Raw genomic sequence first — 22,345 nt, 5'->3', positions numbered from 1 at the left:
GGCTATGCATCTCCTGCGCAGCTGAGCAGTGCTGTGTCTTTCCTCCATCTTCCAAGGGGGATCTTCCCATTGCTACCTCTGCCGTTGTCATCACCTCCTGCTCACACATGCAGTGTTGTGCCTCCATTCTAAACTTGCATGAGGGCCCACTGAGGAGAACATATCTGTGCTGATGGAGGGTGTGTTTGACTGCTGTGAAGATGCTGCCTCAGATGCAGCTTCCTCTTCTGAAGTTGCTGCCAATGGATCCTCTCCTCCGTGGCTGCTGGTATAGCCACACCAGTGTGACCCCTTTCTTATGTGTTCTGCCCTCTTGTTTCCTACAAAGTCAAGAGCAAGAGGGGTAAGACCATAATACTCTCATCACATAGCCTATAGCTCACTCACTGTTCATGGTCCCAGTGTCACCTCTACAAGTGCTTGTGGTGTGAGTGTTGCCCATAGCTCAGGAGTGTACCTAGGCACACACAGCCTCACTGTTCCTCAGCTCTTTGTGACTTCAGGTTACTCTGCCCATAGTTATGCGGGTGACTCCAGAACTGGAGCCCTGTCATCTGGATGTAGCGTTGCACTTACTCTGCCAGGCCAGAGAGTGATTTTGAAACACTCCTACACTGCACTGCACCCACAAACTGTTGATTACACTGCAGCTGCACACCTCCTGAGTCACTGCCAGCCATGCTTGCTTTGTCTGACAGCCTAGCCTCCTCCTGCTGCTCTTTGGAAACAGGTTGCTGCTTTAGGCTACCACTGCATCTAATGATCTCCAGGGAGGCATCAGCAATTCTGCCTTTCTATGGATGCATGCCATGCTGCTGCTCTGCTGCATTCTGGCCTCTACCATCGGCCAGCATACCAGTGTCCACAATCACAACTGCCTGGTGCCCTTAAAATTAAGGGCACAAGTTGGCAGCCTTCTTTAAAATACTGTCAGATGCCCGGCAGTGGCGTTAAGTAGGTTGGGACCTAGAAATGAACATTCAGCCCCACGTCTCCGGTGTGCCTTTAATAATGATTTTCAATAAGTCATGCTTCAACTTAGCAAGTGGATGGTACAAGTAACATTACATGACAAACATACTAATGTTGAAAAGTAGACTAATAATGGTGAGGACAGATTGAGACCCCCGAAGAAGGATCATACAGACTTGAAATGTTAACACTCTTTCTCTCTCCATAGATGCTGTCAGACATGCTGAGTTTTTCCAGGGTTTTCTGTTTTTGTTTGAGAAAACATGCGTTACGATACTTACAATTAGGTTGACAGCTTTTTTAGCTCTGCTGAGCTTCTAATTCACACCTGACTGAAGAAGTCATAGGGCAGCTAATTAAAGCAATAAACTTTGGAGGCATGTCCACTTGAAGAGCTGCAACGTGTGCCAGTTTCTGCAGATATTTTGCTGGTATGTGTAAAGCGCAGTGTGCACCCAGCAGGCCTAAATTACAGAGCACATTGTACCTCACTGAGTTGCATTGAGCTGAGTAGAGAGCATTCAGTGACTGTATTCTTGGCTGTAAATGTAGACCTTCGGTCCTGGATAGCTAATTTGTAATGTTGGTGCAAGCGCACTACTCTGTTCCTAACAGCTTCCTTACTAATCTTAAGAGACCCAGGTTCAAGATTGTCTCGACAGTTACAATAAATCCCCAGGACCAGGTGGACTTCATCCTAAGGCCTTGAAAGAAGTTACTGGTGAGATAGTTGAATGCCCTAGATTTGGAGAAGGTTCCATTAGATTGGAAAATAGAAAATGTAACTCCTTTATTCAAATAAGGAGGAAGCCAGAAATCAGGAAACTACAGGCCAGTTAGCCTAACATCTGTCATAGGGAAAATGTTAGGAGCTATTATTAAAGATGTTATAGCAGGGCACTTAGAAAAATTCAAGGCAATCAGGCACAGTCAGCATGGTTCTGTGAGAGGGAAATCATATTTAACCAATTTATTGCAGTTCTTTGAAGAGGTCACAGGCGCTGTGGATAAAGGGGAACTGGCGGATGTACTGTATTTAGATTTCCAGAAGGCATTTGATAAGGTGCCACATCAAGGTCAGAATTCTATGTCCCGCGGATGGGCACATGTCAGACCCACTCGGCCGTGAAATAGCGCCAGATGACGTTGGGCGAGTGTCCCAACATCATTGCGCACTCACGCGATATCTCGCTCAGTGGGGTTGCGCGGCAGTCGGAAGTGCACCTGACGAGAATTAAGTGGGCAATTAAGCCCATTGAGGAGACAATTGAAAGTGATTTACGTGGCCCGTCCACTTTTACTGTTGGCAAATGAGCCAATCGGCCAGGCGGCCTTTACATTTTTGCTTAAACCTCGATCTAAGGCGCGATGAAATCACCATGGGAAATAAAATACAAAGGGATCTTTGGGGACTGCTTTTCTATCAGGTACGCTTTCAGGTGCTTGATTGTGCTGCATTTTGCATATTTTGCAGCATTTTTGTGCTTTTGTTTATTTTGTGGAGGTTTGCAGCTCCCTGAGGTAGCTGTCTGCCTTCAGGGAGCTCACTGGAAGCACTCACCAGCACCCACAGTGACGTTGGCGCCCGCCCCCTTCCCACCCCCACCGGCAATGCTGAGCCTTTCTCAGCGCACCTTTCACGCTGGCTGGTCAATAATTGGTCAGCCTGTGTAAAATCGTGGTCAGGGACTGATCGTGGTCGGGGGCCCATTTCCTGTCTGTCCCCAGGCCCACCGATCGCACACACCCAACCAGCGAAAAATTCAGGCCCAACAGTTATTGCAGAAAATAAATGGTGTAGGGGATAACATATTGGCATGGATAACAGATTGGCTAGCTAACAGGAAGCTGAGAGTTGGCATAAATGGGTGCTTTTCTGGTTGGCAGGATGTAACAAGTGGTATGCCACAGGGATCAATGCTGGGCCCTCACTTTTTACAATTAATATAAATGACTTGGATGAAGGGACTGGTGGAATAGTTACTAAAGTTCCTGACAATATAAAGATAGGTAGGGAAGTAAATTAGGAAGAGGACATAAGGAGGCTACAAAGTGACATAGACAGGTTAAGTGATTGGGCAAAGATCTGGCAAATGCCGTATAATGTGGGAAAATGTAAAATTTTGGCAAGAAGGAAAAAAAAAGCTTGTTATCGAAATGATGAGAGATTACAGAGCTCTGAGATTCAGAGGGATCTGGGTGTCCTACTTCATGAATCACAAAAGAATAGTATGCAGATATAGCAAGTAATTAGGAAAGCTAATAGAAAGTTATTATTTATTATGAGGGGAATTGATTACAAAAGTAGAGGGTTTATGCTTCAGCAGGGCATTGGTGAGACCACATCTGGAGTACTCTGTACAGTATTGGTCTCCTTATTCAAGGAAAGATGTAAATGCTTTTGAGGCAGTTCAGAGAAGGTTTACTGGATTAATACCAGGAATGGGTGGGTTGTCTTATGAGGAAAGGTTGGACAGGTTAGGCTTGTATCCACTGGAGTTTAGAAGAGTAAGAGGATACTTGATTGAAACCTTTAAGATCCTGAAGGGTCTTGACAGGGTGGATACAGAAAGGATGTTTCCTCTTGTGGGAGAATCTAGAACTAGGGTCATTCTTTAAAAATAAGGGGTCACTCATTTAAGGTAGTGATGAGGAGAAATTTTTTCTCTCAAGAGGGTCATGAATCTTTGGAACTCTCTTCCTCAAAAGGCGGTAGAAGCAGAGTTTTTGGATATTTTTAAGGCAGAGCTAGATAGGTTCTTGATTAACAAGGGGGTGAAGTGTTATCGGGGGTAGGCAGGATGGTGGAGTTGAGGTTACAATCAGATCAGCCATGATCTTAGTGAGTAGTGCAGCAGGTACGAGGGGCCAAGTGGCCTACTGCTCGTAACTCGTATGTTTGTATGTATGTACGTAATAATACATGGTTTTGCACTGGGCTAGACTTGTGCTTCAACAGGCTCAAGTACTGCGCCAATATCCACTGGATGGGTCTCACACCTCCTGGCTTTAGCTCAGTCAGTAGTCAGATCTGATTTCTGACTAAAATTGCTGTTCTGGCAGATACCACTTACATTTTGAGAAATAAGTAATACAATAGCAGCCTTGTGATTTTCTGCATCCTGGATAGGAATAACAGGAACAAGACCATTTAAATTTGCACCATTCAGAATGAACATTTTAAAAGAAATGCAAACTCTATTTTAAAATTCGATGCTCCAATAATTGAGATGGAAATGAAACCTTCTACCCAATGGTATGAAACTTGTGAAGGGTTTGGCAGAGAACTCCAGCTTGTAGCAAAGCATTTTTCACCACATGACTGATGACCTTTTGACTTCTTTCTGTTTCCAGCCCAAAAGCAATTGTGGGCAGGTTTTCCAGTACAAATGATCCAAGGTGGGAAACATTATTCAAGGCACTTGATTGCAAAAGTATTTTGCCAACTCCACTTCAAATACTGTATCCACCTGGGATCATTTTAGTTGGGAAACCTGCCCACAATGAAGTCACCTGGTTAAGAGAAAAATGGCAAAATGTCACCGTCCATGTGATTTAAAAATTGCAGTGTTGTGATCAAATCTTCTAACACAGTTGTATGCAGTTTACAACACTAGACAAACAACTATACTTTTCAGTAAGCTTTATGGGCAGGATTTTTAGTTCCGTGGGTGCCCGCGTGAAACAACGGCCAGCCAGAACGAAACACTTGCTGAAAGGCTCAGTGCTGCCGGGGTGGGAGCAGGAAGTGGTGAATTCAGCACGGGTGTGGGGTAGCAAGCTCTCTGAAGGCAGGGAACTGCCGAAGGGAGCTGAAAAATCTAAATGCAATAAATTAAGGTTTAAAAATCTGGAAAAAAAATGCCCATGCATCAGAATCAGTCACCTATACATGATGAAAATTTAAAAAAATTTAATAATGGAAACCTCATCTTGCCCATGGATGAGGTTTCCTGAAAAATGCAAAGGCCACTGGCCGATTCACCCACCCGCCAACTGTAACATCGGACGGGTAGTGAAAAATCTCCGTTAACTGCGCCGTTAATGGGCTTAATTGCCCTCTTAATTGTTGGTGGGTGCGCTTCCGAGTTTAGCGTGCGCCCGCCAACTGAAATATCGTGCGAGTGAACGATGACACTCGGCCACATGCCGAGTGAAAAAATTTGCCGTATGAAGCTGATTGATTGCTGATTGACAACACACCAATAATTAAGGCCCACCCAGCGTGCAACGCGTGCTTCAGTGCTCAGCGCTGCCTGTGTGGAGTGGGAGGAGGGCGAGTGGGGAACTTCGCACATGCGTGCATGTGCACACAGGAAAAGCTCCCTGAGGCACAGAGCTGCCTTAGGGAGCTAACATTTAAAAAATTAACAATAAAGAATTTAAAAATGTTAAAAAACATGTCCCCTCATGTGACTCTGTCACATAAGCAAGGACATGTTATTAATGAAATGTTTCAATTTATATTTAATTTTTAATTGCTGTTGGAAACCTCATCCCGCCCGTGGATAAGCTTTCCCAAAAAATCCAAAGGCCGCTTGGCTTTTTTGCCTGCCCGCCAAACGTAAGGTTGGACAGGCAATGAAAAATTTCTTTTAATTGTGACTTTAATGGCCTTAATAGGCCTTTTAATTGTCGGCGGGCGTGCTGCCAACTCCCGCGTGCGCACGCCGACCGAAATATCGCGCAAATGCGCGATGACGTTGGGACGCTCGCCTAACGTCTTCACGCGTCATTCTAAGCTCATCTGGGTCAGGCGCGTGCCCGACTGAGGAACGAAAAATTCTGGCCTTAAAATACTAACGACACTGTAACTGGGGACTAGATATCCCCCCCAGACAGAGAAAACAGTTTGGACCAGTACTCTGATTTCCCAATTTTACTGTTGTTCCATATTAAGGTATGCAAGACCGGTTCGGACCAGTATTCTTATTTCCCAGATTTTACTGGTTTTTTACCCTTCTGGGCCCTCTTTTCTGGGTTGCCTGGTGGATCATTGCTCAAATTCCTCAACAACCAGATTTCTAATGAGTCATTACATTAATATGCCATACATGGAGACAAACTTTTAAGGACAAATGAGTCACATAATGTAATTAACGTGCAAGGTCCTTCATTGAGTTTTACAGGCCATCTTACATTGATCGAATGTCTTTGTGGTTAGAGTCATGGAATGATACAGGAATGATGTAAACTGTGGGATTGATTGTGGCTGAACTTATCTCTATGCAAGTGAGACTGGAGATTCTGTGAAAGCAGAAGTAGCACAGAATTGTTGGTCCCAATATTCATAGGGAATGAGAGAGGGAAGGGGTGCATATCTGCAGAGAGGGATCCTGGGAATGCAGAAGAATTTAATGACAGGGCCTGACTTTCATTTTTTAGTCTAATTCCTGTTAGATTGAGAGGCTGGCCAACTGGCAAGCAGTAAAATCAGCGGCTGAAGGCAAGGGTGGGGTAGGTGTGACCAAGAGCGATCAGAAGGTTTGTGTGGGGTTTCAGCCAATCACAATGTAAGATTTATTTGAGGGGTTAAAGGCTGCTTCACCTGGTCTATTAGCAGTGTTTAAAAAGTACTTGCCTGCTTGATCAGGCTATGTCTGCCTCCCTTTGGATTGGTTACCTGAACTATGGGAAAACTGGCTGGCCATGCATGCTAAATTTATATGGCTGCCTAAATCTGAGGAATGGACTCTGATTAACATGCTATAATCACAAAGCTGCTCTCTAGAATATCTCTCTTGGATGCCCTGAAATCACTAAATAGGTGCGTAATGGTGGGTTGGGATTGGATTTTGCATATTTGCCAATTAAACCACCTCCACGATTCTTACCCATCCATCTAATATCTCCAACCATTGATTCACACATCTGGGGCAGAATTTTCTGCCTGTCGGGCAGGCGGAGCTGGAGCGGCTGTGGATCAGGGTTGTGCCGCCATTTTGCGTGGACAGGCCAATTAAGGCCCGCCCAGTGCATTTGCCGACTCCCGTGAATAGCAAGAGTGGGCGAGCGGTGGCGGGCGTGCACAGGCCGCTGGGTTCAATGGCAACCCAGCAGTCTGTTTAAAGGAAGGTCTGGCAGCCTCCTTTAGGCTGCTCACAATGGCCACTTCCAGGTCACACTGCAGGGGGTCGGCTGAGCAGGGCAAGCTGGAGAGGAGGGCAGGCTACAGGGTAGTGGCCCTCGCTTTTCTGATGACTGCCTTGCTGCCCTCCTTGACGAGGTGGTAGCACGGTGGGAGGTGTTGGTCCCCTAAAATGGGAGGAGGAGGCCCCCCTCACATGACAAAACATGCATGGGAGGAGGTGGCGGAGGTGGTGAGCTGCTGTGACGTGGTGCAGCGCACCTGGATCCAGTGCCGTAAGCGCTACAACAATTTGGTGTGCTCTGGAAGGGTGAGTACCATGTTGGCATTGGGCATTTAACCCAGCAGGTAGCCTTAGCCTTTGAGGATCCCACCAAGTCTTACTGTCATGACTGCATTGAATCATGTTGGGCATTTCTTGTATGTTGGGTGGGCAAGCAGATAGTGACCATCCTTACATCAGCCTGAGTGGTTCATGAGTACACGAGTTCTCCCCCGCACCATGTGTTGCTCTTAGTTGCACATGACTAGTCTGGGGGCAATCTGCAAGAGATGCAGCTAGGCACATACTCAGAACTCCAACACATGTCCTATTCACGGTGATGAGATGGTGGAAGGGGAGCCTCAAGGTCTCGTAGCCAAGAGCCATCTGCTGCCCTCGACGCTGCATGTGGCTGCGCCTCCTTGCTATGGGAGCAAAGACCGTGTGTTTCCTAAAGTGATGGACGCAGAATATGTCCAAGGTGGCCGTTGTGGGGGGGTTGGGAGCAGTCGTTCTATCTTTGTGTGCCTGATCAACAGTAGTGGGGAGACGAGGCACTGGAGGCCTGATATGGGCCACTGTGGTTGGGGTGCGGCATGCGCATGCAGAGTCCATGTGCAAATTGCCGCAATGAATGGTCTTCTCTGTTTTTCAGGAGAAGAATGCTCATAATGGGTCTGAGTGTTCGCGGACTGGAGACGGCCACGCTCACCTGATGATGTTAAGCTTCGAACAGAAAGCGCTGGCGATTGAGAGGCGCCATGCACCCAGGTCAACTGACGTCAGTGAGGCTGGGGTGGAACGGCCAGGTATTTGAGGCCAGCAGTGACATCCGCTATGTCTTCCCAACATCCATAGCACTGATGATTGTTTAATTGGTTATTGTTGCAACATTGCTCGGTCACAGAGTGATAGAGTCAGAGGTGTGGATCACAGAAAAAGGTCCTTTGGCCCTTTGAGGATGCGGGGGTCAAACATGTAGCTAAGTCTCCTGATCCCATTTCCCAGCACAATGCCCATGGCCTTGTGTGCTATGGCATCTCAACTGCAATTCCAAATACTTATTACATGTTAGGGGGGTTTCTGCATCCACCACCCTTTCAGGCAGTGCGTCCCACATTCCCAATGCCCTGTGTGTGCAAAAGTTGCTCATCACCTCATCTGTCAACCTCATGCCCCTTACCTTAAATCTATGCCCCCTGGTTATTCATCCCTCCGCCAAGAGGAAAAGTTCCTTTCTGTTGGCCCTTTCTATGCCCCTCATAATTTTACAAACCTCAATAATGTCACCCCTCAATCTCCTCTGCTCCAGGGGAAATAACCCCAGCCTATGCTATGTCTCCTCATAAGTCAAACTCTCCAGGCCAGCCAGCGTCCTGGTTAGTGACCTCTGCACTCTCTCTCCACTCCAATCACATCCCTCCCATGAAGTGCATTTCACAACTGCACGCAGAACTATATCTGCGGCCTAGGTAGCATTTTCTGCACTTGGAACATTACCTCCCTGTTCCTATACGCTATTCCTCGGCTAATAAGGGCAAGTATGGCATTTACCTTCTTAAACGCCTTATGTACCTGTCCCACTACTGTAAGGGGCCTGTCGACATGTGCAGCAAGGTCCTTCTGATCCTCCTTACTTTCCACGATCCTACCATTCATCGTATATTCCCATGCCTTGTTTGTCCTGCCCAAGTGCATCACCTCACACTTATCCACATAACATTCCATTTGGCATTCCTTAGGCCATCTGCCTGTAATGTAAGGGTATCCTCCTGACTATTTGCCACCCCACCAATATTCGTCTCCATAGGTTCTGGAAGGTTGAGTGTATAATGAGCCAGGGGGAAAGAGATGAAATGTGTCACTGTGTGCACGCTAACTGATCCACTGTCCTTGTTGTTAATTTCAGCATCATCAGAGCCTGTCCGCCAGGAGCAATTGTGGATGCCCCCTCTCACACCTGAGGGCCCTCAAGTGTCATCTGCGTCACACCATTTCTGCGAGGCAGGCACTAGTGCAGATACTAGCACCTCGGTGGGCACTGCAACATCGGCTAGTGTCCCAGGGCACAGTGGTGAGTGCACTTCACAGTCGCTGGAGGAGCTGGCAGAGACAGAGAGTGCCCATGGCGCCAACAGTCGGAGGACTGCAGGGGACCAGGCACATGCTCAGTCGGTGCCTGATGATGTGCCTCTGGAATTATCCGCGACGCAGCAGCTGCAGGAAATGCGGCTGGGTGTGCGGGAGCATCTGGGAGTGTTGCAGAGACTATGCTTCACTTGGTGTTCGTGGTGGAGGAGTCCACATGGAGCATCACTGATGCAATGAGCCTCATGTCAAAGCGTCATGCTTCCTCCATTGAGTGAGTGGCGACTCTCGTGGAGAGGGGCCTCCAGGAGAACAAGCAGCTTCTCCTGGGGTTATGCTTGAACTTCAAGTCCTCACAGCGCCAGTGGCCACAGCTGGTCAGTGCCAATGTGGGAGATGGTGTGGGCTTCAAGCTTCCCAGCTCAGTGCCCATCCATCGACGGCAAGCAGGGAGGTCCGGGACGACCTCACGTCGGCGGAGCAGCTGCCTGTCGTGTCTGTGGGATCCTTTCACGGCGCTCCGGATGAGGGCACCAGCTGCTCCGCCCCTCTCCCAGTGACTGCTTCATCGGGTGAGGCTGTGATGACTGGGGAGATGCCAGCTGTGGACCTGGCAGATCCCTCCCAGGCAGGCCCAGCACAGGCTCCATGAGCCAGAGGATGACTGCCAAGGTTATTGAGGCCAACAGGACAGCAGAATCAGCAGGCTATCTTAGACGCCACTCCGAGCGATGGAGCAGCACCCAGATGTAGCACCCGTAAACAAAAGCAAAAGGCAGCTTAGGCACACCATGGGTTTCTCACTGGAGCTTTTGTGTTGGCCCAAGATTAGGTACTTATAATTTTTTTCTGCTTGATTAACGTTTTGTTTTGGATTTGTGAGAACTTCTGATGGTTAAAATAAAAACCAGATGTATTACCATGGCTGAGGGTGGCTCCTTTGTTCTGCATTTGTATGTTTTACATACATGTCATGAGTGTTTGAGTGGATGTTGAAGTTTATGTTCAAAGCCCTTAGTTGCAGCTGATGACTTGGCAGATTTAGTACTTAGGTGCCAAGTATGGAAACCCCAGGCAAGGCTGGTCCTCCTGATCCATTTGTGTGGAACTAGCTGAAGGTTTGTTGGATTAAAGTCCCCCTGCCCTCTTGGTGTAGCCCCGGGTCAGCGTTTAGCCCCTCATCATTCCTCTGTGCTTCCTCATCCTCAGAATCAGTGCTGGACTCATCGTGTGCAGCCGCATCCACTGCGTCAAGGTCTTCATTGTCCATTGTGTCCCCACTTTCCAACGCAAGATTGTGGAGAGCGCAGCATACAACCAGTATCACCGACACAGGATCTGGTGGGTACTGGATTGTGCCCCCTGAGCGGTCCAGGCATCGGAAGTGCATCTTGAGAAGAATGATGGCTCTCTCCACCACAGCCCTTGTGGAGGCGTGGCTCCTATTGTACCGCTGCTCAGCTTCTGATTTTGGATGGTGGAGAGGCGTCACGAGCCACCTTCTGAGGGGATAACCCTTGTCAACCAGCAGCCATCCATCCAGCCGAGCCGGAGGACTGAAGAGCCCCGGCACCTGGGAGTGTCTGAGGATGTGGGGGTCATGGGAGCTGCATGGGTACCTTGCACAGACTTGTAGAATCTGCATCCTGTGGTCACACAATATCTGCACGTACATGGAGTGGAAGCCCTTCCTGTTGACAAAGGCACCGGGCTCACCTGCTGGCACCTTGATGGCCACATGTGTGCAGTCTATTGCACTCTGGATGCGGGGGAAGCCAGCAATTGTCGCGAAGCCTCTGGCTCACTGTGTCTGACTTGCCTGGTCCCAATGGAAGTGGATGAAGGTCAATGCAAGCCTAAACAGAGCGTCCGTAGCCTGCTTGACACAAGTGTGGACAGCTGATTGGGAGACACCGCAAAGATCACCCACCAATCTCCAGAAGGAGCCAGAGGCATAGAAGTTGAGGGCAGCTGTGACCTTCAGGAACACTGGCATGGGTGTCCACCCACACAGTTAGCAGAGATCTCAGAGCCAATCATCTGACAGACGTAGTTGACTGTCTCCCTTGGCAGTTGGAACCTCCTTCGGCACTGCACCTCAGTCATATTGAGGTAGCTGCTTCGCCGCCTGTAAACCCTGGCAGCAGGATAGTGGCGTCTTCTGTAGTCCCTTCCACCTTGAACTACCTCTTGGCCCTGCACCCCTTGTGCATGTGCCTGTCCTCCCAAAGGTGGCTCCCCTGGAGGCTGAATGTGTACTCCTGGCCTCCTCCTTATTCTAGCCCTCCCTTCCTCCTCAGAGGAGCTACCTCCAGTGGTCATGTCAGAACCCATACCCAGGCTTAGGGGAGGCCACCAGAAAGCTGCAGGCCCAATAAAGATTACTGATTGCAGAGTGCTGACCTGAAGGTTCAAAGTACACAGAAAGCTGCTGGAATTTGTTCTGAACTGCTGCAGATCACATAGGCAAGTTTAAAAAAATTTCTGCAATAAATACTCACAGAGCAGATTGACAACCCCACTGAGCCCTCTTATCCCACCCGTGGATGAATTTCATTAAAAAGTCTCTTACCCGCCGGCCCATTGCGCCCATGTGCTGACTCGAAGATCGCACGGGTGCCCGAAAATCGCCGTTGAATGATGAATTAAGGGCCTTAACTAGCCCGTTAATTTATGGCGGGTGTGTGTCGAACTTCATCGTGTGCCTGCCTAACGAAATATCGCAGTGGCGTGCGGTGACGTTGGGATGCTCACTTGACATCACTGCGGTGTCATTTTACACACTGACATGCGGGCCCCCCCCCCCCGCTCTGCGTGTCAAGCAGAAAATTCTGTCCCTGAGGATGGTGTCAAGACTGCACTCCAGAGCAATGCATTTGCGATACATTTGGAATGCAGGTACACATTATGCCTAAGGGATACATAAATTCAGTTATGCAGAGATGTCGGGAAACTGGGGTTGTTCAATAGAGGCGTTCAAAATCATCAAGGGCTTTAATAAATTAAACAAGGAGAAACTCTCCACTGGTAGAAGGGTTGATAACCAGGGGAGACAATTTTAAGGTCATTGCCAAAATTACCAGAGGCGAGAAAAGGAGAATTTTTAGTGTGCAGCAAGTTGTATTGATCTGGAATGTACTACCTGAAACAAATTCAATAATAACTTCCAAAAGTGAACTGGGATAAATACTTGATGAAGAAAAAGTTACAGGGCTACAGGGAAAGGAAAGGAGAAATGAGACAAATTGAACAGTTATCTCGAAGAACTGGCACAAGGCATGATGGCTTAAATGGGAACCTTCTGTTCTGCATTGTTCTATGTTTTAACCAATGGCAACTAAGTGTCACAGTTCAAAGACAATTATGGTCATGAAGAAGATCCTCAAACCATCTGCTACTACTTGAGGAAGTTCAACAATTACATTACCTTGATGCTGCTTTTCTGCTAATCCCATATATGACATTCTGGGTCTATAGATAAGCTCTCACCAGTACACCCTTACTTGAATGTTCTGTGTGCAAATTTCTCATTCTACCTGTTCTCATCTGAAAAGATGATGACAGCCATGGTGCCACAAAAATCATATGGATATCCTCTTGCTGTTTTTGGTGATTTGTTATTTGAGCTGACTCCAAGCTGAATATATAGATGACTTGTACAAACTCCTACTTAGAGATCAGAAACTAAACCATGGCCAACTTATTGAAAATCAGGAATGTATCTCTTACACTAGGTAACAGAATTTGAATTTAGTCGGTCACTTTTCCTTTAGGTAGAAGCTTATGTTTTAGACTGGCCGGAAAAATGATTTAAAAAAAACAAATTCATTCACAGGATGTGGGCTTCGCATTTATTGCCCATCCCTAGTTGCCCTTGAGAAGGTGAGCTGCCTTCTTGAAACATTGCAGTCCATGTGATAATAAGTGGCACATGAGGAGGGAAAATTTATACTGCCTGAGAATAAAGGTGCACCTGGCTGATACTAACTTTTACTACCTTGGGTAGCACAGATCAACATCCAATCTGCTCTGAAGTAATGTAGGTCATTGGACATAAAGCTCCAGTGAGTGTGGAGTTGTGAAAGACTTGAAATGGCAATGGGAGGGAATGTTCATCTCATCTCTTATCTGGTGGGGGGGGGGGTGGCAATTTATGTGTTTCTTTTCTATACGTACAAAGATAGAGCATTATTTTGTACTAAAAATACATTCGTTGGGCTTTCTTTTTTTAAAGTATAGTGCAGTCCAACACCAACAGCAACCTTCAATTTCACCAGAGGGGCACCGGATATTCTCAGCATCTTGAAGTCTTTTGGTGCCATGATTAAAGGCATTCAGTGCATTTGACTGATTCAGAAATCATTTTGTGATATAAACAACTAAAATCCCAAACTCATGTCACTTTGAATCTTTAACAGACAGTAGCTGAGAGCTAAAATATATTCACCAGTACTCAGTAAGATTTAAACTCTGACTTTCTGAAATGAAGTACAGTTAGCATGTAAATCAGCAATGTTATTACTTAATGGTAATAAAATCTGTGGAAAAAGCATGCTAAATCTGCATTACCAAGCTTAAAAGCAGGAAACTAAGGCCCATTTATGCTGGTGTTGTTAATAAATGATCATTAAAGTACTTGGATGAATATTAATGACGATCCAAATTTATCAAAAATACAGGATTCTTAATTTGTTCCTTATGGAAATCTCCCTGAAGAAAAGTTAATGGAATATTTACTTCATTGGATCCATTTAATACTGAATTGTATCCCTAATAGCAAAATTCAAAGTGCTTGACTACAAACGTTACTGGCATCAGAAAAATTCAAACCATATCATATATCAATCTGCACAAATATATGATGTTGCATCACAGTGTTAAGCATAAATACAAAAAAAAATGTACAATTAATGTACGGTTTTCTATTTGAGTTTATAACTGCTGAAATAAAATGAATAACAACCAATCACGTTTTAGGAATTTGATGGAGAATTTACTTACAAGATAAGTTCAGTCATAATCCACTTGATTGCGGCAAAGAAGACATAATAAGGCTGCAGAGAAGAAACTGAATTATTTCAAGCAAGCATGAACATTCTGTTCTTCATTAGTACCAACACTCAGAAATTGGTAGAATTAATTTATGTCAAGATGTGGATTTCACTTGATCTTAGATGTAAAACATTAAATTTTAAAACAATTATACTAATAAAGGGAACTGGTAACAAGACAGTCGATATGTTGCTAAAACATTAAGACAGCACTCCTGGCTCCGTAATGTTCAGAAGGAAATTGCCTTTATATGTATTCCTTTAACTCATTCTCAGGATGGGGGTATCCATCTTGTTATATTTTATAGTAATTTGATATAACCAAGTGGCTTGCTAGGCCACTTCAGAGAGCAGCCACATATGGATCAGACTAGATAAAGGCACTAGGTTTCCTACCATAAAGGACACAAGTAAACCAGTTTGGTTTTACAGTTGATAGCTTCATGGCAATTCTTTTCCTGATACTAGCTTTATGATTCCGGGCCTTATTTTTTAACTGAATTCAAATTCTAAAATTACCATCGTAGGATTTTAATGCATGTTGTCTGGTTTATTAATTCATATCTATAGATTGCTAGTCCAGTAACATAACCAGTACACTTTCGCATCTTAAAATTATTTAACAACATTTTATTATTTACATAAGACTGCTGTCGATGAAGGCATAAGATTTCATTGCATTTTCCACGTTCTTATATTATTTGAAGGATATTCAGGTAAGGAATTAATTAGGTGTATCCAGAAGCAATAATGTAATACATACCCTCTATTAGCAGCAACAATGTTAATTTCAGCCTTCCTATGCACATTAACAATTCTCTAATGCTGTATAAAATTAAGTAGACCTTCCCCCCCTCCCCGCAAAAAGCTGAAATTAGATTGTTTAATGGAGTCTAATCATTTTTGGTTAAAATTAATAAACACTCGCAAAAACACAAAGGCCCGGATTTTTGCCACGACGGAGCCATGGTGAAAATGGCGCAAGTGCCTGAAAATCATAAGTCCCGCCCCCAAACACAGCACTTTCCATTTTTGCAGGGGCGGTTCCTATTTCACGCATGCACGGTTGACTGAGGCAGCTGGCCATTTAAATCATCAGCTACCTCTGCTCAAGTTGGATTCTGATAGCGCAGGAGTGTGAAACCCAAAGTGTGCAGAGTATACAGGTCTGAACTCTGTACATTTCTTTGGATAGCCAGGTTACCCCTTTGCAGAGGTAAGATACCCTTTTGGATCTGCTCCTGGATCACTTTCGGGGGAGGTCAGTTGACCTTTGGGTGAGGTCAGGTGCCCTTTTGGGAGGTAGGATGTCCTTTGGAATTGTTAAAATTAGGTATGAATCTGCATAAAAAGTGCACAAACTCATTAACTGTTAGTCTCACTGGAATTGTCAACAGACCTGTCAAAATCAACTGTCAAAACTGTCAAGAGGAGCTGTCATGAGGACCTATCAAAAGTGTTAAGAGGAACTGTCAAAAGCACCTGTCAAAGGAAGCCGTCAAACTATCAAGGCATTGAAAAATCCTGCCCTTTAAATCTTTGAAAAAATATCTGGAGTGTTAAAAAAAAATCACTCTGTCTGTTGATATAAGCCTGAGGGCTTCCATACTGGATTACTGTTGCATGGCTGATTTCACAACCATTCATTATCATAGTCAGGTGCCAGCCTTTTCACAGTTTGATTGACAACTACAAGTGGTTATAGACTCTTTGAAGTGGGATTCTGAATTCCACTGTTTGTTGTTATAAGGGATTGTGCATTGAATGAAATGTTTATTGTTATAAGGCTTTATGTAGCTGAAGGAATGTAAATGTAGCAGATAGATCTTTATGAATGAGAGTGTTTTTTTCAAGTTAGGAAAATCTGCAATAGACACATAGGACTTCGTTTTATAGAACTTTATTTTACCTCATCTCTGCATGGGTCCTGAGCTCTACCCATGGTGGATACTGGGTGAGTTGGCAAGGTAGGTGTAAGGACAAAGGGTGGTGGGTGGGGGGCATGGTTGGCATGAGTTGGCACTAAGTTGGCATAGGGGCTATAAAGTTCCATGGAGGTGCAGGGGCATAGGTTGGCATAGGGAATGAGGGGTTGTGGGGTGGGTACAGGGCATGAGGTGGCATATGTTGGCATGGGTGGGCCTGTGGAGTGTGTAGGGGTATGAGGAGTGAGGGCTGCAGGCTGGAGGTATATTCCATGTCTTATTATATTTAAAACAAAATGGACACAGTGCAGAGCCCCAAGGCAGGCCTTCTGCTCAGCCCACCTATGCACTTGGTATCCTCCTTGCTACTTACAGGCTCGCCCGCCTCGTCTTACAATATAGCTCGCCACCAACCACTCCCTCTCAAGCCCGACTGAAAATCTGATATCCAGGCAGCCATTTTTAAAAGTCAGGTTTGCAAAGCCGGGAATTCTCCCGACTCTGAGCACCCGACTAGACGAAAATCCAGGCCAAGATCTCTGATTTGTTATGTTCACACATCAATCTCAGTATATGGAACATTACTGTAATGCTCACTGTACTTACATCCAGTAAGCTATGTGCACTGTCGCTATTGTCTACGGTTGCTCTACACATGGCTTGGTAGTCATAAAGTGTTATTCTAAAAAAGAAAAGCAGAAAACTACTTAACAGGAAAAGAAACAGAATAAGATTTTAAAAATCAAAATGAAAAACAATATTTCAATAACAGATCATCATAACTTAAAATAAAGGAACTGAAGAAAACATACAAAATACAGTGGCCCGGAATTTGCAGTTGTAATGACGGCAAAACTATCAGCGTTTTTTTGTCATTACACTGTGAAACTGACAGCAGCTTTTGCCATCCACATATGCATAGATAAACATGGAAATCCAGGAGTTGCTTTCAGTGGTCCTCTGTTTCTCCACAGCTTGAGCTGTTGAAAATCTCAATGATGGAAGTCTTGGAAATCATTTTAATTGACATGATCTTCTAATTTTATACTGCTAGTTTGCTTTAAAAACCCTTCAAAGTGTTACGCCCTGTTAATTAAGGCGTAACTGGGTTTTTAATGGCATAATATGTTATAATTACCAATAAATAACTTTCTGGCACTGTCAGAGGAATTTCATATTTGCGGAATGTCAAATTTCTACGTATGATAAAAAAAAATTCCATAGATTTTCAAAATAGTAAGCTATTTTTTGAAGTTTGCTTGGTATTTCAGCTTCTACCTTAATCGCATGTGTATGTCCCAATCTTTATTGCGCTGTCTGTAACATGATTAAAAAGTGAAGGATAATCAGTGCTTTTTACTTCCCAGTTTGCTGTCAGAAAATTCTTCAGTGATTGGCTGTTTAGCCTACATGATGGCATCACTGTTACTGGATGTCAAAGACCCCCCTGAGCTGGCGCCGGAATTAAATTGAAATCCAGAAAGGTGAAATCTGCACCAAAGAGATTGCTAGGTCTTTGTGGGCAGTTTTCTCTGAGGCCAGTGGTGAGCACTATCTCTTCTTTGCTGACCGCAAAATCCGGACCAATAGATCAAGGCATCATAACAAATATAAAATACTATCACAGTAAAACATTTGAACATTCTTCTAGCAGGGGTTGAGGAATATTTTCACCATCAAATGTTTGTTAACATAAGGAAAACCACAGTTTAATGCATCAATTTCTAAGTAAATAGATTGAGATAGAAAAGAGCTGGCCAACTAGACTTACACGGAACATGTTCTGCTTTATCAAATCCAAGTAAATTGAATGACCGCAGTTTATCATTGATCTTGGATCAGTGGGAGTATATTACTAAATAACGTACTACAACTTAATGGCCTACATTTGGCAGGAGTAATGATGGCAAAATGCACAGTGCTCATCTTTATTACTCCTCTGAAACTGGCAGCACTTGCACAGTTAAACAGGAAATCCAGAAGTTGCTGTCAGTGAGTCTCTGAGCTCCCATAGGTGCGCTGTTGAATTTTGCCCATAAACGACAATCAAATAGGAATCACTGAACCGGTGAGAACTTGTCCTTTGACATGATAGTCTTGCTGTGAAAACCCATGAAAAAGAATGAGATGTGACTGGGTTTTTAACAGCAAGCTAAGTTCATAACAGCCTCACTGTTCCCGAAAGACTAATTCTATTTTTGTGGAAAGTGTCACTCTTATGATGTAAAAAAATTCTCATATTTTTAAAATAATTTTTTAAGAGAAATGATGGTTTATGATATTTCAGCTTCTGCCTTAATCCCATGTGTGGGATCCAAACATTTGTTTTGCACTCTGTAAAATTTTAATTAAAAGTGAAAAATTCAATGCATTTTACTTCCTGGTTTGCTGCTTGAGTGAATATTTCAATGTGACTGGCTGTTTATACCCTGTTTGTTGACATCACTGTTGTTAGATATCTGGAGATTTCTTTGACTTGGCACCAGATTCAAACAGATGGCAGGAAAGGGGAAATCAATGCTATAGGAGTCACTCGATCTTTGTGGGTAGTTTTCCTCAAGGGAAGAGGGAGTGTTGTTGTTTCATCATTGACTGAAAAATCCAGGCCAATTGGTATAAGTTTTGAGGTGTTACTCAGTTATGAATAGGCTGCTGCTTTTGTGATATTTTATTCTATAGATACTGGTAATCATTTTTGAAAGAAATGCAGTTATTTGTTAATATAAAGCTCGCATTGATGACTCCTGTTCATGCTTTCTTCTTCAATTACTTGTTATTTCTTCCCATTACATATTTATTCAAGTTACAAAAGAGGGAGATTTCACAACTATGTAATGTGATTTTTATATTCATTTCCATTCAAATTTGAAGTAGATGAAAAATAATACTAATATTCAAGACATTGTAAATGTTTTTTTCTCTGCAAGTACTGCCACTCCCCTTTCATCACCCCCATTCTCAACAAAGCCACCTTCACCCTGCTCTGAAACAACTACCTGAACTCCAAAATTCCTCTTCCTCTCCAAAGTCCTTGAATATATTGTCACCTCCCAAATCTGCACCCATCTTTCCTGCAACTTCATATTTAAATCTCTCCAATCAGGTTCCCAATCCTGCTACAGTACTGAAAGGCCCTTATCAAAGTCACAATGACATCCTCTGTCAGTGGTGCAATTGCCTTCCTTGAAAGGTTTTCTGCAATCTTTGAAATGGTCAATCACAATATACAGTATAATATGGAGCCAATATATTTTTAAAAAGTGTTAGTAGGGGAGAAACATTTTGCCAATTTCTTTTTTATTCAACACTCTTTGGTTATACTGACTTCTAATAAGCATAAAGAAACAGATCTATCTCAACTCCAGTATTTCATTATCATCTAAGATCTTCACCCCAAATTTTAGATCTCAGGCCCCATTTGAACTTCTGAATGGTCTTGTGCCCAAAGTTGGTCAGAACGATATCAAGATGGGCAGGAGTAATAAGTTGCATGGTCCCTGGCTGAGGTTTCCCCACTGGTACTGGAAAGAAGAGGGTAGCCTGGAGCTTGGGAGGCCCAATTATTCCTTGCGGAGCCCAGAGGGGCATTCCTTCTCTTCCTAGTGCACAAGAAATCCTCAAAGAAAGTATTTTTAAAAAAAACCCATTACCTCTCCTGGTCACTCCGCTGCTTCCTGCAAGGTTTTGTGCCATGCATGGTGCCATGCGTGCCTCACAATTTTTAAAGGCGTGTTGCAATATCGATCACATCATCAGGTCATGACTTTTGAATACCAAAAGTTTCTCCAACTACCTGTGCCGACTGCCCTCCGACTGATTACTTTTTGCTGACTTAAAATGGCAATTGAATGGGGATTGTGCTCCATGACTATCATTTTAATTACCCAGCCGCCTTGTTCACACTAGGTGAGCTGAGTTAAAAACAGGGATTTATTGTTATAGTTCTCTTGTTAAAGGTCAAAAAATTAAATTCCTGTACATGGGAAGCATTAATGATATGATCTTGATAATTTCATGCAATTTTTTGCTGTGTATTTTAAACTATTAAAAAAATTTGCATTGATTGGCTTTTTTTTAGAAAACGTTTTCAGTGATTTAAATTTGCATGCATTTGTGTGATTCCTTTGTCATTGTAGATTAGTCTTACCGTTTAAATGAGCCCATCATTAATAGTTTATTCATAACAGCTCCTTCCACTTCACCAAAAAAAGTTCCAGTCTAGGAGAAAGAGAAAAGCAATAAACTATCTCAGAGGAGCTTAGACCACTATGGAGCTGTAGAGAATAAAATTGAAAGCAACAAAGACCAGTGTTTGACATGTTCTAATGTGACAGTTACAAAGATAGGTTTTGGAGTGTTCATTAGTATTCAGAAATCACAGAAGGCTCAGCAGTCAAGATAAGTTATAATAATAATAATACTCTACATGAAAGGGCAGATCAGGGAACTTATACAACAAACAGGTGAATTATATAACAGATCATTTTTAAAAGAGACTAAATAAAATTCATAGAAGTATGTGAAGCAACCTGAATAATAACTTTTGAAATGCTATCTGCCAATCATTTATTATATTATGAATGAGCTATGTTAGTATTACATAGAATGAAAGGTTCATACAGCAATCTGTCAAAGGAAATAATAATTTTTATAAAATGTGCTTTCCAGTGTTTAGAGAAGGAATTGAACTACAAATGTCAAATATGAATCGAAAATACAATGTTGGAAGTGACCACTACTGTACTTGAAATGTAAAGTGTGATTATAATCAGATTAAATCTTGAATTACTGCAAAAGCCAGAAGCATCTGTACTCTTTATTAGAGGACAAAGCAACATTTATTTTGGGGGTCTGCCTGCAGTACCCACTTAGGAAATTCACAGTAGAAAAACATTAAATGAAATGCATGTTAATATATAACAATGTTTGATCTTGGTCATGGTATTTTATACATCACTTTATTTAGATTTCAAATATCGTTGAGTTAGGTTTTCTCGAAGTTAACCTCAAGTTAATAATTACTAACAGAATTAATATTCTTCATCTATAGAACAAGAAGAGGGATCTTTACAGAATTTACAGTATTAGCAAAGATAAAATTGGTAAATTGAGCTAAACTAAAAATAACTTCTTGGCCTGCAACTTTTTAAATCTAAGGTATTAGAATAACTGTCGAATAATTACACCGTTAGTTTTATATAAAAGCAAATGATGAACCATAATCTCTGTCAAAACTGTGAATGTTGAGAATAGGCAGTATTTCTGTTATTGGGGGAGATTGTCAGAGTCATCAGGAATTCTGAAAATTTATTGCACGGATTGACAATTTTTGCAATGATATTAACAAGTTAATTTAATGCTGTGCCCCTTAATAGCTGGTCAGAAAGGTTGCTTTGATACAAATACAGTGCATGTTTGTTTGTCTGAAAATCTCAAAACAGTGTATTTCAAACTAACATCAGCTTCAAATATTAAAAAGTACATGCATTTACTGAAAATATTATCCTCAAATTTCCCTAATGCTTTTGATAAATTATGATCTGAAATAAAGTTCAACTCTTATACCACACTGTTATTCCATTATCTTATTGTTTCAACTTGAACATGCAAAACAAAAACACAAAAGGTGAATTTGAATGTTTATTCTAAAGCTAACATCTTGCAATTTCAAATACATTATTTATATGGTAATTTCAGCAAAAGATGATATTTGTTAAAAAAATGGAAACATTTCCCTATTCGTTACAGGTCCAAATTCTCCCTTGAAGCCTGAGTCTAAAAATCTATTTTGATTACTGAAATTTTATTTGTGCTACAGTGGTTTCAGTAATGAGTTTAAGATGAGTGCACATTGGTAACTCTCAGAAGGATTAAAATTCCAGAGTAGGATGGTTACTGAAAGCATTTCATTTGGCTAGTTTTCTGGATGGATAGTAATTTTTCAGAATTCCTGCAGCAT

General features: G+C 43.1%; 1 protein-coding gene across 1 annotated transcript in view; it reads right to left on the bottom strand.

Moving 5' to 3' along the window:
• Positions 1-22,345, bottom strand: part of cacna2d3a (calcium channel, voltage-dependent, alpha 2/delta subunit 3a) — a 1,018,794-nt gene that overhangs the window by 101,692 nt on the left and 894,757 nt on the right. The window contains exons 31-33 of the mRNA XM_041191614.1: positions 20,534-20,604; positions 16,993-17,068; positions 14,412-14,464 (exon numbers count right to left, since the gene is read on the bottom strand). Coding sequence (XP_041047548.1) covers positions 14,412-14,464; positions 16,993-17,068; positions 20,534-20,604 — 200 coding nt within the window. The remainder of the gene's footprint in view (positions 1-14,411; positions 14,465-16,992; positions 17,069-20,533; positions 20,605-22,345) is intronic.

This window comes from Carcharodon carcharias, chromosome 7 (genome assembly GCF_017639515.1).
Source record: "Carcharodon carcharias isolate sCarCar2 chromosome 7, sCarCar2.pri, whole genome shotgun sequence".
Taxonomy (NCBI): Eukaryota; Metazoa; Chordata; class Chondrichthyes; order Lamniformes; family Lamnidae; genus Carcharodon; species Carcharodon carcharias.
This window is presented reverse-complemented; position numbering and strand designations above follow the sequence as displayed.